We start from the raw sequence: 17,347 nt of genomic DNA, 5'->3' as shown, positions 1-17,347 counted from the left end.
GGTACTCCGAGTCGACCTGGGGAGGCCCAGGACCGCTTCAAATAATCGGGTCGCTGGGTTTGTAGCGCAGCACACTAACCGCTACACTATCGCACACCAGATCACAATACACACACACACGTGTTTGTTTCCACTGCTCAGTGTGGGTTGGCCACAACATCACCCCCACTGATGTTAGCCTTGGCTGGAATTTAAACCCAGGTCACAGAGTTCACAGTGGAGTGCGCCAACTGCTGCGCCACCGCTCCCGCTCACTCGGCAAAGAAAAGGATGTAAATGAGCGCCCGCACCGCGGGATGTTGCCTGCTCGTGACGCAGCGGAGCGAACATTTCGCCGAGCGGCATCGTCGCGTATCAACTGCTGACGATTAAACCCTGCAGGAGTATGCCGTCTGTTGCCGGCCACTCGGCGTTTTGGGCCTTGGGGCCTGGACTCAGCAACTATGGTAAAAAACAAATCTAAGAATAATGAACGTGCTATTGACGCTCTCCAGCTGACAGGACGGCTCTGCAGCATCAGCGCTTCATCGATTGCGGCCGCGTATTAAACTGCGGTGCTGCCACAAAGCGGCAGCAAGATGTTAACTACCTCGCCTGGAAAACAGTAGGTCGTGTTCTTAGGTTTTTTCAGTAAAGTCACGTAGGTAAAAACATTAAAAAGTAAAATAAAATAAAATTAAAATCACGACGTTTCGGAGGCAACACAAGCTTCCGTCTTCAGGTGGTACCGTCACAGCCACGACAGCTGTATCAAGTAAATGAGAGATTGCAGGAGTTACCACCTGCAGACGGAAGCTTGTGTTGCCTCCGAAACGTCGTGATTTTTATTTTTATTTTATTTAATTTTACTTTTTAATGTTTTTACCTACGTGACTTTACCGAAAAAACCTAAGAATATGAATCATTGCAGTCACGAAAGCTTAAAATCTAGAACAGTAGGTCGTGGTTTCGATCTCGACCTTGACGCCTGCTGTATATTTGGAGTCTGCACGTTCTCCCCCCGTGGTCACGTGAATTTTTCCCCGGATCCTCTGTTTTTTCCCACCACATTTAGAAACGTGCGCTTAGAGCTTACGAGTATTTGGCTGCTAGAAATGTCCACATGATAAGCCACTTAATTGGGCTATCAATTGTGGCCAGCTCACTTCTGAAAATGAGCTAATAGCTCAGCGGGCTTTACCTGGTAAAATAAAAAAGTTTAGTTTTATAGTTTTAGCACTTCAGGAAGTTGAACGAACGCACGACAATTCCAGCTCGCGGTTTCGCAAGAAAGTCGTCAACATGTAGCGCGTGTTAATTAACAGATGCTAATGGCATGTGGATGCGCAATCTTTCTCGGCCGTTGACGACGTCTGTCGCATCAGTGTTCGCGCGTCTGTAAGCGCGTTCACGTGAAAAGCCCGGGCGGTCTTGTGGAACAGTAGATTAAGATTTGTATCCATCAACCTGAAGGTGAAACAGGAGGAGAAAATGGGCCCAATGGGACTCATTTTCTCTTCCGAATGTGAGACCAGGACCAGGGGCCCATCACCACAGTCACCTGAGCACGACACTAACCAGCCCCCGCAGTCTTCTCCACACAACATTGTGTAAATTCAATTACGCCGACATCCTTTATCTAAGCAGGTAACATCTTTAACTGTCATACACACCAGTTACGGATGACCCTGCGCCAACAATTGTAAATGTGTCGGTTTTAATGCACTGCGTGTCAATTAAACATTTTACTATTTACAAAGAGTGCTTTAAAACACAAGAAAAAGTAACAGAACCTGTTACGTGTTCTATCCTGGCATGTGTTTGTTATAGATCCAGAAAAGACTCGATGAATATCACAATTTTTTTCGGACAGTCCTGCTCGGCACGGTTGTCCAATTCTCTCCGAATTCAGTTCCTGAAGAGGCTCCTACAACACGTGGGGAGAACCGTCGGCCATCGCGCCGCAAAGCACAAACACACGGCAGCAGGACCCCAAAAAATACGCAAGTCAGGAGAGTGACGCAGCCCGAGCGCAAAGGGCCTGCGCGGTGGCGAACTCGAGCGGAGTTCCGCAGAGTCCGGGGACAAGGCCGGGGGGAGATCATGCGACCATGACGTGGCACATGCCGGAGTAGGCGGCGCGACCCACCTGCCCCACTTGATGTTGAGGCGCCGCCCGTTGATGATGAGCTTGTTGAAGGACTTGTCGGCCGCCTGCTCGGCGGAGTGCCGTGTCGTGAACTGTACGAAGGCGCACTGCTGGCGCGGCACCACCGTCACGCTGCGCAGCTCCCCAAACTGGTAGAAGTGGTTCCTGTGCACGACAAAAGCCACCGTGATAACTCAGCACCGACGCCCTCCGTCTCTCAGTGGAGGGGCAGGTGAGCGGAGAACCCACGGCCCCTGCAAATCATTGAATCCTCACCCGGATTTCACCCTGCAATCTTCTTTAGTACGGCCAATGACGAGAGACTCGCTTGGAGTCTATGGAGATATGGCCACTCCATTGCAGAGTCTGAGAGTTGGTGAACTGTGAATAAATCCATCTGAGAGCCGCCTTCATGCCTAATAACCCGGGCAGTGCGAAGGAAAACGGTCCATGGTTTGGAGGTCGGCTCTTTAATGCAAGTCAGGTACTCCAACCACATGAGTGCCCGTTCAGATTGAAAGGTAAAGCCCAATACCTATTGACAAATTATTTTACCCAAAGAGCAAAAGCTGAATGGAAAATGCAGGCCAAATAATAAACATATTGTATCGTGAGGATGAAGACTGTTTATAACTCTTCCTTCTTATTATATTATTTTACATCTATAGAGCACCTTTCTTCAAGTCACCCTAAAAAGATCTTAATGAATGCGAAAGTTCAACACATCAAGGGCAATGGATATGGCTCGAAGGCAGTGATGTCACACTCTCCTCTCAATTAATTGAGAGGAGAATTAATTGAGAGGAGAGTGTGGCAGGCGTAGAGTGGGAGATAGGAGACAGATAATCAGGTGGAGGGGGAGATAGGAAAGGGAGGTGGAGCGGGAGAGAGCAGAGGGAGGCAGATAGATTGTGTGGGACTGGTTGACGGGAGTGCTCGGAGGTGAGAGTGCCGGGCGGAGTAGTGGGCGAGAAGAGAGGAAGGGAGGATGGTGGACCACATGGGGACACGTTGGTGGAGTGGGAGCGAGCGACTGACCGCAGCTGCGTCTCTCCGATGGAGTCGTCGAGGCCGCCCACGTAGAGCGTGGTGATGGTGCGGTCGCTGGGCAGGTCGAGGCGCGGCATGCTGGACGCACGCCGCAGCAGCTTGTCGGCCACGGGGTCGTTGATGCCATAGTAGCGGTCCTTGATGTTCTGGTCAGCCAGGGGGTCGTCCGGATCCGTCGGCTTCTCATGCCTGTGGGGGGAGCATGTGGCGGGCACACGCGCGGCATGAAGAACCACCGTATTCAGCCTGTTAGTGAGCACCTATTAAGGCCGGAACGACATACGAGGGGATGGGTGGTCAACACCACGCACGGCCGCCTATAGCTACCCAGTGCTGGTGTTTACACATTGCACCAAGTACTCGTTTACGGCCGAGTCAACCTAGGGGAGGGCACGGGACCTGCTCAAATGTTCTTGGTCGCGAGTGAGAATCAAACTCGGGTCGCAGGGTTCGTAGTGCGGTGCAATAACCACTGCGCCACCGCTCAATGCACAGGCATGCACTCGATTGCCAACTCAAGAGAAAACTCGTCACTTTTTTTGTTTAAGCCCAACCGCTCTTGCCCGTCGTAGCCACGCGGGCGGCACTCACCGGTAGGGGCACTCCTCCCCGCGCTTGCACTCGCCCTTCACCCAAAAAGAGCAGATGTGCGGGCGGTTGCGCTTGTAGTAGGGCGTGGTGCGCGCCAGTTTGAGCAGCATGTCACTGGGCGCCTGCGCTTTGCCCAGCGAGCCCACGGGCGTCGTGCCGTCAGAGTTCTGGATCTGCCACGCGGGGTCGCAGGGTCACAGAGAAGGGCGGAGGCACTGTCACCGTGTTCCCCGTAACGGCCGTGTGGCGGCGCGTCAGTTCATCGGGTGACGACGAGATCGTTACGCGCAAGATGGACACACCAAGTCGCGTATGTTCCGTCACTTGTGATTTATATATATAACGAGACAGGGTGGCACACACAAGGCAAACAGGGCAAATCGAGCAAATAAAGAAAAACATTCGTTAATAGAGTAGCGAACCTCATTGGTTACAAACCACCTGATTGGAGTAAAACGTTATATTAATGTACAATGCGTTACATTTTACCGTACTTCACCACATGAGTTGTTAAAGGTGGGGAGCATAGAAGCGCAGTACAACAATGTATTTTGATGCAGACCCGCATTAATAATAAACGAACAGCAGAGTCGGAGGTCGCATGGGCCACGGGGCTTGTGGGTCTCGCCCTGAGGGCTACCTCCGATTAGTGCAGTTGGCAACGCACATAATTCAGGTTTTTTGGGTTACATCATGATGTAACTCAAAAAACCTGTATAATGGATGATATTGGTCGTGAAGGCCTATGTGTTAAACTGGCTACGCACAGTGAGAAAGAAGTACAAGATACATACCTCGCGCTCCATGTTCTGCGTGTAGTACTCCTTGTTGACGTCCGACTTGGGCATCTCGTCCTTGAGGGCCAGGGCCGAGTCTCGAACCTGCACAGGCAGACCTGGAAAGAAGCAGCACGCGCGCACGGCGGCACCCATCAGCGTTCGAGATCAACCAAGTATCTGGTGAATTTGTTAAACCAGCTGAGAATTCAAAGAGAGCCAGATGAGTCATTTGCAAGAGTAATCTGGCAAAGTGAACGGTAACTCATGTGCACCGTCTCTGTACAATACAAAGACTTAGGAAGGAACACACATACATAAAGGGAAACCACATCGGAGCTGAAGGGAACCGCTGAGCAGAAACGATAGAAGAGTGGGTGTCTCACCGAGACACCCAGAGGGAGAAAGAAGGAGAGTCTCACTGAGACACCGAGACATGCCGAGTATCTCACTGAGACACACACAGGGGAGAGAGTCTCCACTGAGACACCCAGAGGGGAGAGAGTCTCACTGAGACACCCAGAGGGGAGAGAGTCTCACTGAGACACCCAGAGGGGAGAGAGTCTCACTGAGACACCCAGAGGGGAGAGAGTCTCACTGCGACACCCAGAGGGGAGAGAGTCTCACTGCGACACCCAGAGGGGAGAGAGTCTCACTGAGACACCCAGAGGGGAGAGAGACTCACTGAGACACCCAGAGGGGAGAGAGTCTCACTTAGACATCCATAGGGGACAGAGTCTCACTGAGACATACACAGGGGAGAGAGTCTCCGCTGAGACACCCAGAGGGGAGAGAGTCTCACTGAGACACCCAGAGGGGAGAGAGTCTCCACTGAGACACCCAGAGGGGAGAGAGTCTCACTGAGTCACCCAGAGGGGAGAGAGTCACACCGAGTCACCCAGAGGGGAGAGAGTCTCACCGAGTCACCCAGAGGGGACAGAGTCTCACTGAGACACCCAGAGGGGAGAGAGTCTCACTGAGTCACCCAGAGGGGAGAGAGTCACACCGAGTCACCCAGAGGGGAGAGAGTCTCACCGAGTCACCCAGAGGGGACAGAGTCTCACTGAGACATACACAGGGGAGAAAGTCTCCGCTGAGACACCCAGAGGGGAGAGAGTCTCACTGAGACACCCAGAGGGGAGAGAGTCTCACTGAGACCCCCAGAGGGGAGAGAGTCTCACTGAGACACCCAGAGGGGATAAGTGCCTCACTCCCTGAACCCAGGAAACAGCACCCCCTACTGCTCCTGTAGGGGACAGCAATTCCCACCAAGCAACGATCACCGCTCGCTGCGGTGCCATAATCCTTAACACTCTTACCCAAAGCATAGCCGAGCTACACACCTGCTAAACTTAAAAACACGCGGCCAGCTCCGATTACAAAGAGCTTGGAGCAAAGAGCGTGCGCAACCTAACACCGGCCCCCACACGCTGCTGCAGGGAGCCCTCCGATAAAGCCGGAAATGCTTAACGAGCCGGCAACTCTTCTGGTGAAGCTCCCAGCTCGTTAACCCGAGCGTGTCAGGGCAAATGCACGCCCCGGTTCCTTTTTTTTGTTTTACGGTCGACATTGATTTGCAAATATATGTGGCTCTGGGCGGCTCCGGCGCAAGCACGTTGGATGCGGTGACACTTTTGCGAAACTTCATCGGTGGTCTTCATACAGATAGACTGGCCCCAGCCATATCAATGTGGAACTTCCACCACTTCAAACAGAGACGAGCACCGATGCTTGCTCGTTCGAGCTGGGAGTTCGACGGTGCCGCTCGTTGCAAATTACTTAGACAAGTGGTGCACACGGTGCACGAATGAATAAAGTGAAAGATACCCGCAAGCTAGCAAGGGTTCCTCCACAGTTTGGCGCCAACGATGTTCGGCCTTTGTGAAAATGAGGTTGCGTCTGATTAACCACAGAGCACCCCTTCCACCGTCTGCGAACTCCAGGCAGTGCTTTGCTACACTCAAGAGTCCAGAACAACGGGAAATTTCTTAAGAATCTACAACGCGCCGGTGTTTCCGCAGGATTACTGCTGAATAGTTGTGTTAGGGAAACATTATTAGGCTGCATGTTTTCCACTATGGCATCCTGTTTTGCCTGATACAAGTTAATCATTGTCAAGTTGTTTTTAAATTCTACATACATACATTTATATGCTGTTCCTGTATAAGCAAGGTCCCACTTCTAAATAAAGGACCAATGAGGGTGATGACTTCCCACAAAATGGTACTTCATGTATCTGTGCACTGCAGAATGATTGGCTGCTGAAAGAAAAAGGTGATCCCCAAACAAAATTGGATCAGCGCTCATCTCTATTGGTCGCAGCCGTGCCAGAGACCAGTCTATCTATAAAACAACCACAGATGGAGAAATTGTGGTCTACATCCAGTGTACAATGCACAACCTTCTCTCTCCCTCACTGACCGTGAGAAATCTGCCTCTTTCAAAGCTTTCTCAAGAGGCACGAAGGGCAGGGGGGGGGGCACGTGACTCTGGACTGCTGCCACGTTAGGGGGCGAATCCAATTATAAATTAACAGCGGCCGGCCCTCCCGAAGCAGTCAAAACGGCCGGCTCCTTATCGCCGATGCCAGCAGTGTGCCAAAGCAAATACTGCCGCTACGTGCCCAATCAGGTCAGGATCCGTGTTCCGGCCTAAAACAACGGCGCCACGGTGATGGAGAGTGTTGGCCTGGCCAGTGGCCTGGTATGTGGCCAAGCTCTTAGCTACTGGCCTAGCTAGTGGCTAAAATCGTGGTTCATGGTCCGTCTCGTAGCCTTTGTGGCGTCTTGGCGAGTGAGCGAAGTTAGCGGCTAATGGGCTAACGAGTAGCCTGGCTAGTGACCCAAGTCAGCGGCGAATGGCGTGTCTATTGGCCAAGGTAGTGGCTAGTGGCCTTCAGCAGTGGCTAAGCTAACAGCTAATCGCTTGGTCAGTGGTCAGGCCCAAAGAGTTATAATGTTTCCCTGTTCAAATAAGCAAAAGGGCAATGCGCATCTTTGTGACAGCCCCAAGCCAGTGGTGGAAGTTCCAGAGTCTCTGGGTACAGGGTAATCTATCCACAGGGTAACCATCGCCCCCACTCCCCACAAAGTGGAACTCACTGTTGGCACCAGAAAGCCAATTGGCGAAGTCAACCTCCAACGGAGATTTTAAATTAAAGGCTTTTACGATTTAAAAGTTTTTTTTTACTCATGAATGACAAATCTAAACCTGTATCGGACAATTCGAGACAGCCATGGGGAGATTCTACAAATTAAAAGCTCTTTGTAGTTTGAGTTACATTATATTTAACGGTGTCTCAATCCAATTGAAGACCTACTGGCTGCTGCAATGCACAATGCGTTGGTGCCCTGGTCACGTAGGGGGCGAGCTATTCCACTTGCTGGTTCTACAGATTCTCAAAGGTGCCACCGATGATGGCTGTATTTAAACGCCATCTTAAGTTCGCTCACGCGACGCAGAGTCAGAAGCTAAAGAATAGGTTTTACCCTTTTTGGCAATAAAACAGGTGTTAAGATGTTCAAACACCAAATATAAACCGTTGTCAAGGAATAATGTCTGCATTAACCACACGTATTTGTGAACATGCAAACAAAAAAACATCCTCTGATAAGACATGCATTGTCTTTGAAACTGATTGGTCTACACCAGACACCCTTCTTTAGGGCCTAGTCTCACCAGTGTCAGACCAGAGAATTAAACGGGAAGTGTCAGAAGCATTACAAATTTGGGAAAAGTCTCGCAAAACTCGGCGACTGAATCTTACGGTCGGATAACAGGTCGCAGCCCAAAACTGCCACCGTCCGGAACGGTCAGCACATGTGTCGCCCATGGGCAACAGGTTTAAAACCATCGCTATTACTGCCATCAAACCCATTAATACCACTGCTGGCAAACATCCCAAGAGTTGCTTTTTTTTAATGCACGAACATAAACCCTAATAAGTTATAAAATCCTCACCAGTCACTGAGCGCTTAGAAGCGATCATGAAATCAGGGGCACAACTTTCCCAACGCGCCAGCCGGAATGTAATCATTAATGAGATTTACATCGTTACACGTTGTATTCACATCTATGCATTCCTAAGATTTGCAGAGTGTTTGCCATCCCTTTCCAGGTCTCCAATCCATTTTAACATTTTACAAAGCATTTCAGAGAGCACCGGGACAGTTAGTGCTGTGCTACAATGCTCAACGCACATTCAGGAGGTTGACAATTCGAATTCTGGCCGAGTGTCAACTGCACCCATAATCCCAAAGAAAGCTCACAAAATGAGTACCATATTGCGAGCAATCAACAGAGACAACATCGTACGGACAGAATGGCCTTTTCCATAAGAATGTGGAATTGCCGCTGCTGGCTCAAGGCCATCAATCAAGATAAGTAATCCATGAGAGTTGCTTGCAGTTTATTTATTTAAACCCATGGATGTTGTGTCCTGTGCGACACTGAGGCAATGATGCATGCCAATATGATAGAGGACACGTGACCAAGCGCTTAGAGCAGGGTTCCTCAACTCCAGTGCTCACGATCCCCCATGCTCCACCGCCTTTTAGTCCCTACCAATGTTCTCTACCAGGATTCAATTTAAGTCCCTGCGCACTGTACACACGACGTCATAACGTGTGATGCATACTTCCGCATCTCTAGCACGGCGGGTGCTACGGTTTGTGGTTGGAGAAAGGCCCGCGGAAGCGTATATCATAGAGCTACCTCTGGCATTCCTTTAAGTGCCCTCTGATCCACACAGCAGGAAGGCAGCACTTTCCCACCTGCCCTGCCACCGTGAGTAATGTACGTCGCATGAATGTCAAGGCGATGGATTTCATTCTCAGAGCTGGAATTAATCCCCACATGCAGAGATAACAGTTAGGCTCATGGGCAGTGGGCAGAAGGAACGAGGCAGGGGTGGTGGACACACAGTGCCCGTCCCAAGAACTCTCTCTGCATGACGTCCCATGACCCTAACAGAATTTGATCATTAATTGTTAAGATAAACTAAGTGAGCAGTGGACGGCGGCATGGACGCAGAGAAACCTAATTTAACTCAATGTTTTATGTGTGGTCTATGGTGACTGGGTTGACACCCGGTCACCATAGCTAACTACTAAACTTTTTATTTTACCAGGTAAAGCGCTTTTTGATAAGCGACCTGTCCACAATTAATAGCTCAACGAAGTGGATTATCATGTGGAAATGTATAGCAGCCAAATACTCTAAACGCATGTTTCTAAATGTGGAGAGAAAAACGGGAGGACCCGGAGAAAGGCCAACGTGACCACAGGGAAAACACGCAAATTCCAAATATAATGGTAGCAGGGTCAGGATCAAACCCACAACCTCCTGCACAAGACCAGGCGAGGTAGTTAACATTTCACCACCGCGGCGAGATGTTAACTTACACTTGAGGACCTGGTTTAATCACGGGCGTTGGCTAAAAAAAACCTGGATTGGAAGCAGGATCCTCGGCGGTGCCGGTTCAGCGTCTCGGACCTCTGGCTGGGCCAACTGGCCGCCTGGTTGGCTCGTTAACAAGTGGCTGAGACTCACCGTACTCCAGGTCGAGGAGGCACGTCTGGCACACGTTCTTCATCTTGCTGCATGTCTGGCACACCTCGGTCTTCTTGAAGCGCATGCGTGCGCCGGGGCAGTAGCGGAACACCGTGAATGGGCGGCAGCAGATCTAGAGGGGCAGAGCCGGGCAACGATCATGCAACGATCACGCGACGATTATTCTGTAATCATGTGACGATCACTTGACGATCACGCGATGATCAAGCACCAATCATGTGACAATCACGTGACTATTATTATAATATCTTATGATGATCACATGATGATCATGTTATGATCACGCGACAATCACGCAAGATCGTGCACCAATGATGTGACGATCATGTGACAATCGTGTGACAATCATGTCATGATCACATGACGATCAATCTATAATCATGTGATGATCACGCCATAATCATGTGAAGATCACCACTCGCTAAGAGGACAATGCAGCCGAATACAGTAGGCAACTTCAATACAACTTGGATAAACAAAACAATGTGCAAAGATGCGGCTTCTAAATTTGAAATCTCAAAACTCTGTAGAGAAACGGTGAAAATATTGATTTTGGGGAGGCAATTATAGGGCTCTATTTCAGCCTAAAGATCTCTATTTGAGAGGCTATGGCTTTCTGTGTGAGTTTATGGGTCTCTCTGTTGGTTTACGCTTCTCTGTGCCAGTCTACGGGCCTCTGCAGGGCGTTTTTCGACACCACCGCAATTCGAGACACAGCACAGAAACACATGGCTCTATTTATTATACAGAGAGGGGCACAGTTGGTCACGGGTGGGGCGAAGAGGAAGGTCTCAAGCCTGGACTTGAATGGGGGCAAGAGGCGACAGCACGGACGACTGGAGGAAAGGAGTTCCAGACGGTGTGGGGGTGGCAGAGGTGAATGAGGGACCACCTCCCAGTGGGTACACCGATTTAGATGCACGCCCGAGTTGTGCCCCAGGCTTCGTGAATGAGACATGTGAACTTTATTGGGCTGCACGGCGAGGTTCAAATGCACCGCTTACACCAAGCCCACGAGAACAATGAGCATCACGCACTTACTTTGCATTCCTTCCCATACTTTTCTTTGGTCTGAAAGAGACGCACAGAGAACACCATGGCATTAATTAACTTTGCAATAAAACAATAACTTTGCAATAAAACAATCAAATGACTCGGGGCACGAGCAGTAGAGATGGGAAATGAAGCCACGTAGTGCAAGACGTCACTACCATCTGATTGAGCACTTCAATCGTCCAGCAGTGGCTTGAGAACGGCTCATGACAACCACAACAATAACGAGGCCAAGTGGCTGGAAAGGACAGGTGGATAAGGGAATGCAAGTCACACTGCTGAAATTCTCGGTTCAAATCCCAGTCAGGCAACTGTGACTAAACCTGGTTTGAGTGTAATGGGTTGAATGAAAAAAAGGGCATGTGTCCCAGTATACACTTAGCAAAAATAAATAATGACTAAATTTGAATCATCAATAACCAATAGCAACATCGCCCCATACTGAGAAGCAAATGCCCATTTGCAAGTCAGCGCCGTGTCACCTTCCACTGGGCAGGGACAGCTGTCACAAGGGCCCCCCCCCTCCTCTCTCACCCCATAGGCTAAAAAGGATAAACGACAGCATGATCGCCGAAACTAAAACTGTTAAAATCTAAACTATTTTTACTTTACCAGGTAAAGCCAACTGAGCTATATAGCCCTTTTTCAAAAGTGACCTAGTCACAAATGATAGCTCAACGAAATGTAAATGTATAGCAGCTAAATACTCTGAACGCATGTTTCTAAATGTGGAGGCAAAGACCGGAGGACTCGGAGAAAAATACACACAACTATGGGGAGAGACACATGCAAACTCCAAATATATATGTGTCAGGGTTGGGATCGAACCCCGACGTCCTGAAAACCAGGCGAGGTAGTTAACATCTCGCTACCATGCAGAGATGTTAACTGAAAAGGAGACATGTCAAAACATAAACAAGGAAATATCTCCAAACTCATGTGAACAGGGATACCCTTTAAACTTGAGTTTAGCTGGACACACATCTGTACAGGGCCGATGCGTCAGCTGCACGGTGGGTGGCTCCACGCCGCCTCAGAAGGAGAAGCGAGGCGGTGGATGCGGTCAATTCCCGCGGCACGCTCTCGCCGACTCACCATGCGGATGTACGGGTTTTCTCCGAGACACGTTTGGCACAGAATCGGAAACTCCTGCAACGACAAGAAAACCCATGGGTTGGCCATGCGCGACGGCGTGCTCTTTTGAGGCCTGGGGTGGCGGCATCGTGACATTTCTCCGTGCAGGGCCCCCTGCCCATCATCGTCGAGCCGATCTTTATTTGGCACAATAACAAGTCGTGTTGATTTCACAAAGCTGGAAGTTTAACAGAGGAATGTAATGAGGCACGTGATTGAGGAGCTGGCATTTCAACACGTCTGATTAAATCAAGCCTAATTGAATGTCAGGGTGTCGAGTCTAATGTGCTAATGTTATTTGAATTATTTTTTCGTCCAAGATTGTGCACGAGCGTCACGTTCTCAAGACACAAAGCAAAGGAGAGTTGCCTATTCCAAACTCTCTCAGCAGGCAGCGCAAACACCTCGCGAGGTCGGACGGACGGACAGACGTGACGTCACTAACGTCGCTCAACTCGCCGATCGTCACGAGAGATTTTTAAACTTCGCGGCAAATCACGCACAGCATGGAAAGTAACGGGCGGCGCGTGCGGAGATCCTCTGCAGGGGGAATAGCCGTCGGTGAGACTCAAGGACAAGGCGCTATCCCCAATGCAAAGAAGTACAATGCAGCTGCTGCTCTTGGCCTCTCTGCTGACAACTGAATGTCGCAGCGGTGTGGTGAAGCGTGCGACGCGGAGGAGCGAGCGGAGATCACCGCGTGCGCGAGCGCGTGGGCGGCACAAGGGTCACAGCACAGCTGGAACTATGGCTTCTCACGGTCAATATTCATCAATTTATACTGTTACCACTGAAATAATTGGGGGGGGCAGGGTGGGGGGTGCTGATATTGATAACGTCAATAGCGCGGGCCTCATTAAGCTGCCAGTTCGGCGTTTGCTGGTTAACAGGGTTGCGGGTTTGATTCACGCCGAGACGAGAGAATTGTTTGGCGTTGCGCGAGCCGGTGGGTCAGAAGAGGCTAAAGGCGAAGCAGCCACGTGTGGGACACGCACGCACCTGTGATTCAGTGCTCTCGAAGCAAGGGCTGGTGGATCACATAGACTTGTGTCAAATGGTCCCCGACCCATAACTCCAATGGCTTTCCCGTAATAATAACAATAAACACAATTTATAATGCACGCTTATTTCGTGAATCGGACGTAATGTTCCATCGAGAACTCGGGAGGCAGAATATCAGATTTCACAATCTCTCAAACAACCTGAACAATTAAGAGTCTGAACAGGCGTGAGCCTGAACAGGTGAGAGTGTAGACAGATAAGAGCTTTGAGCTACTGCTTGAAGATGGATGATGCTGCTTGGATGCTGCTGCGTGTGCGTGCGCAGCAGTGGGAGAGAGTTACAGACGGCTGCTGCCGATGCAGCTACGGTGAAGCGCTGCTCAGCCAGGACAGCGCTGGTTCTGGGTATGATGAGCAGGCTGTTAGACGGGCTCCGTAGGACGTGGCGGTGTGCTGTGAATCAGTGATGTGAGAAGGGTAGAGGAGGGGTATGGTGGGAGACTTTAACAAAGAGCTCAATGGCATAGGATGGCGATGTTGTGCTGTGATTCGATGGGGAGCCAGTGGAAGATTTTTAGCGTAGCAATGGAAGCCATGTGGCCGTGCCAAATGCTGATTACGTCTTTGTGTTGAGCACGTGGTTGTCTGTGAGAATGAGGAGTCCAAGGAGATACCGAAATCCAGTGCTGTCACCCATTCAGGTTGCTAGCCGCTGAAGTCATGACGTTTTTTTTTCTTGTTGTTCCATACTGTTCCAGTTCTGTTGTAATGTGCACCGATGCCTACTTTATTCAGGGTGATATTGGCAAGTAAAATACAAATTGATTGATTGACTGTAAGGTTGAGGTACAATTGGCCAGGTTGAGTCGGCCATGAGCGGAGGTTAGTCAATTATAAATGAGTGTCAGAGGTAAGAGTGATTGTTTATCCTGTGACTATTGAATATATGACCAATTGTAGACTGGTAACAGGACACAACCCAGGACAGATCCCTGAGAGCCACTCGCAGTGAATGTGAGGACCGGGGTTGAGGTCTTGCCAGTACTGCGAGGGCGAGGTGCTCGAGGATTTGAGAGAAAGGCCAGTGCCCCTTTTTTAACTATTTCTAGCTAAGCTGAACTTTAAATGCATTAGCTCCGTCTGTCTGCTACATGGGGTCGTGGTAACTTTCGTGAAGACGACACAATATCATTGAAATGTTGGTGTGAAATTGCGCGACTATTAGGGGACTCACGCGTTAATAAAAAAAAACGGCCACCCTTAGTGGCAGAAGACCCCGGGGTGAAGCGGATATAAGCGTGTTAGGGCGTTGATGCAACAAGCCACACGCACCCGCCTCCCCGCGTCGTCACGAAGCGTGACATCACGCATCCTGCGCCATGTAACATCGTGTCGCGGTGCGGCTCGCTAAATTACAACTTGGAGCAAGGACCAATGCATTTCAGAGTGCTCCGTGTCACATGCACGATTCGTCTCCCTCGTTCGTTTGGATGCGTACAGCACTAGCAGGTGCGTCGCCGTGACGCGCCCACAAAGCGACGGAATGTGCGATGGTCTTGGACGAACGTCGCGAGGTGGGGGGGGGGTCATGCGTGCCGCGTCCGTCATCCGAATAGCACGGTGCCAACGGCCAACTCCGTCAATCGGGGCGACGCTCCCGGTGCCACGTTGACGAGGACCGAAGACGCAGCTAACGACCAAGCACGGACTCTACATTGGGGCCAAATCAACAAATACACTCCCTCCAAACGTCTGTCATTCCAAAAATAAACTATTATGAAATATATTTTCTACACATGCCATCAGCCACATGGCTTTCTAGGGAGTACATAATTTCAGCAGCAATGGTTCAATACAAACAAAACCTGGACCGGTATCGACATACGTAGTCTCATCAGCAGGGCTAGGCTTGCGTCAACAAATGCTGATGAACTGCAAATGTTAAAAGGCAAGGGCCATCTTCTGTGAGACATGGGTCCAAGTTGGATGTAGTCAATGGGGAGTCTGTAAGTTACAAACCAGGCGGATAGCTCTATTTAACTACTTAAAATCCACTGACATAACTTACACCACCTTAGTAAATCCACTGCTAGATGCAGGCCTCCCCATGCCGTGTCGGTTTTGGTGACTTGTTTGACCATACATCACCACGCTGGTCTATAAGCGCTGGATTGGTTCAGATATCGGTCAAAACCAATGTTAGCTTCAGCCCAGAATCGACCTAAGGTCAATGGGTTCATGGAGTCGCGAACTGACCACTGCACCACCGCTGCACCACTGTGTAGATTATTTTAGTCCAAGTCATCAGCTCAGCAAGTCAAAGCCATATTCTGCACATTCATTCATTGCAAGTCCATCATCACTATAAACTGCAGAAACTGGGGTTAGTTAGTTATTGTCGAATCAAATTATGAATACATTTGTTATCCGCGCCGTTCTTACAGCGTAAGGTGATCAAGGAAGGAAGATGCCGTGTGGTACAGATGAGAAGACTGCAGCAGTTTCGCAGTAGGTGCCAATGTCTCGAAACATTTTGCTGGTAAAATAACAAATTGGCCCGATTTCGACCATGATGTCATGGGGGTCTTTAACATCCACCACGCAGCATGCAGCTCTTAGTATTCTACGGTTAATGCACACGACTGTAAACAACCATGGCGGCCCTGCCGGATTCGAACCCGCGACTCACGGCACCGAGCGCCAGGCCAAGGCATCGCCGCCACCGACGTCAACCGGCTAAACGAGCCCAGCTGCGAGAGGGCCATCACTCACGGCACAACCGGCATCACGGCGGAAGGCTACGGAGTAGCTGTGCCGCCCCCCCACAGCTAAATTAGGCCACCGCGGGGCCATCTGTGTTGCGCGAATTCTCCGCGCCATACATTAGGACACTGATTTTCTGTCACTGCCAAGGTGCAATCGCGTTTTGAGATTGTCAAGTCCCATTATTTTCAATTTCCCTCGTTTAAACAATGCGGTAAATTCCACAGTGAGGGTCCACAGGGGGGTGGGTGCGGGGTGGAGAAATTGCCGCAACCAGTGATTTTGCTGTGGCGCCGTCGACGATAAAAATATGAAGCCAACGCGCAACTGAGATTGTCATTTACCGACTGATTGCCATTAAGTAATTCTCTGGAGCATGGGGTGCTTTGGAAAATGTTTACACCGACAAAACATATATATGAGTGTGTATCGAGAGACAGAATACGTTGCCGTTTCAGAAAATTACCGTGGAGTAGAAATATCTGCGAGTGGAGCCAAACAATGCACTTGTCACATTGTAACAGGCCTGAGAAAATCGGCCACAGCGGAGATGGAACAATGAAATCAGCTCGTGTACAGGTGCTAGGTGGATTGTTACATGATATTTGGCTTGGGGAAGCCTTAATCTAGCATTGAATTGCTCCTGACTGATGATGATGATGGTTATGACAATGATGATTAGCACATTTCACCAAGAGGCCGTATCGTGCAATTGATATTACGTTTGCTACTTTACTTTTTTGAAAGAAAACAAATCCACTTCTGAAAACTTGTGAAGAAGAGGTCAGCGTGTTTTTTACATTCAAAACTTAATTAGGGGCAAATCAGTCACACTGAGTAAACACAAAGAACATGTTTTACACGAGAAATGCACAAATCCCTCGAGAGGCACCGCTACGAAGGCCGAGGCTATTTTAAGTTTATTTATTTCATTTGCGGTATTTCTCTTTTTTTATATATATGGACGAGTTATTTTCGGCGCAGTCAATAATTTTTGGAATTCAGAATATCACTGCTCTCTATTTGCACTTAGTGTTTAAGCGAGAGTGGCATGTTGAAAGGGAGATGCTGTTTATTGCAAGGAAAGAGTTTCACTGTGAGGGGTAAATAATACAAAAACCAATCTAGATTTGAAGTTTTCGTGACTGCAGGGATCCATATTCTTTGGTTCTTTCGGTAAAGTCACGTAGGAATAAAATTAAATAAATTAAATCACGACGTTTCAATCGCAACACAAGCTATCATCATCAGGTGGGAAAACCACATGACTTTACCGAAC

The 17,347-nt window shown here is 49.5% G+C and overlaps 1 protein-coding gene across 1 annotated transcript in view; it reads right to left on the bottom strand.

Annotated features, from left to right (window-relative positions):
- Positions 1 to 17,347, bottom strand: part of RBM22 (RNA binding motif protein 22) — a 40,434-nt gene that overhangs the window by 12,195 nt on the left and 10,892 nt on the right. The window contains exons 2-8 of the mRNA XM_078875555.1: positions 12,265 to 12,318; positions 11,158 to 11,187; positions 10,096 to 10,228; positions 4,564 to 4,664; positions 3,770 to 3,942; positions 3,167 to 3,367; positions 2,129 to 2,293 (exon numbers count right to left, since the gene is read on the bottom strand). Of these exons, the coding sequence (XP_078731681.1) occupies positions 2,129 to 2,293; positions 3,167 to 3,367; positions 3,770 to 3,942; positions 4,564 to 4,664; positions 10,096 to 10,228; positions 11,158 to 11,187; positions 12,265 to 12,318 (857 nt within the window). The remainder of the gene's footprint in view (positions 1 to 2,128; positions 2,294 to 3,166; positions 3,368 to 3,769; positions 3,943 to 4,563; positions 4,665 to 10,095; positions 10,229 to 11,157; positions 11,188 to 12,264; positions 12,319 to 17,347) is intronic.

This window comes from Lampetra fluviatilis, chromosome 41, assembly GCF_964198595.1.
Source record: "Lampetra fluviatilis chromosome 41, kcLamFluv1.1, whole genome shotgun sequence".
NCBI classification, from domain to species: Eukaryota; Metazoa; Chordata; class Hyperoartia; order Petromyzontiformes; family Petromyzontidae; genus Lampetra; species Lampetra fluviatilis.
Note: the sequence above shows the minus strand (reverse complement) of the source record. Positions and strands in the feature narration are given on the sequence as shown.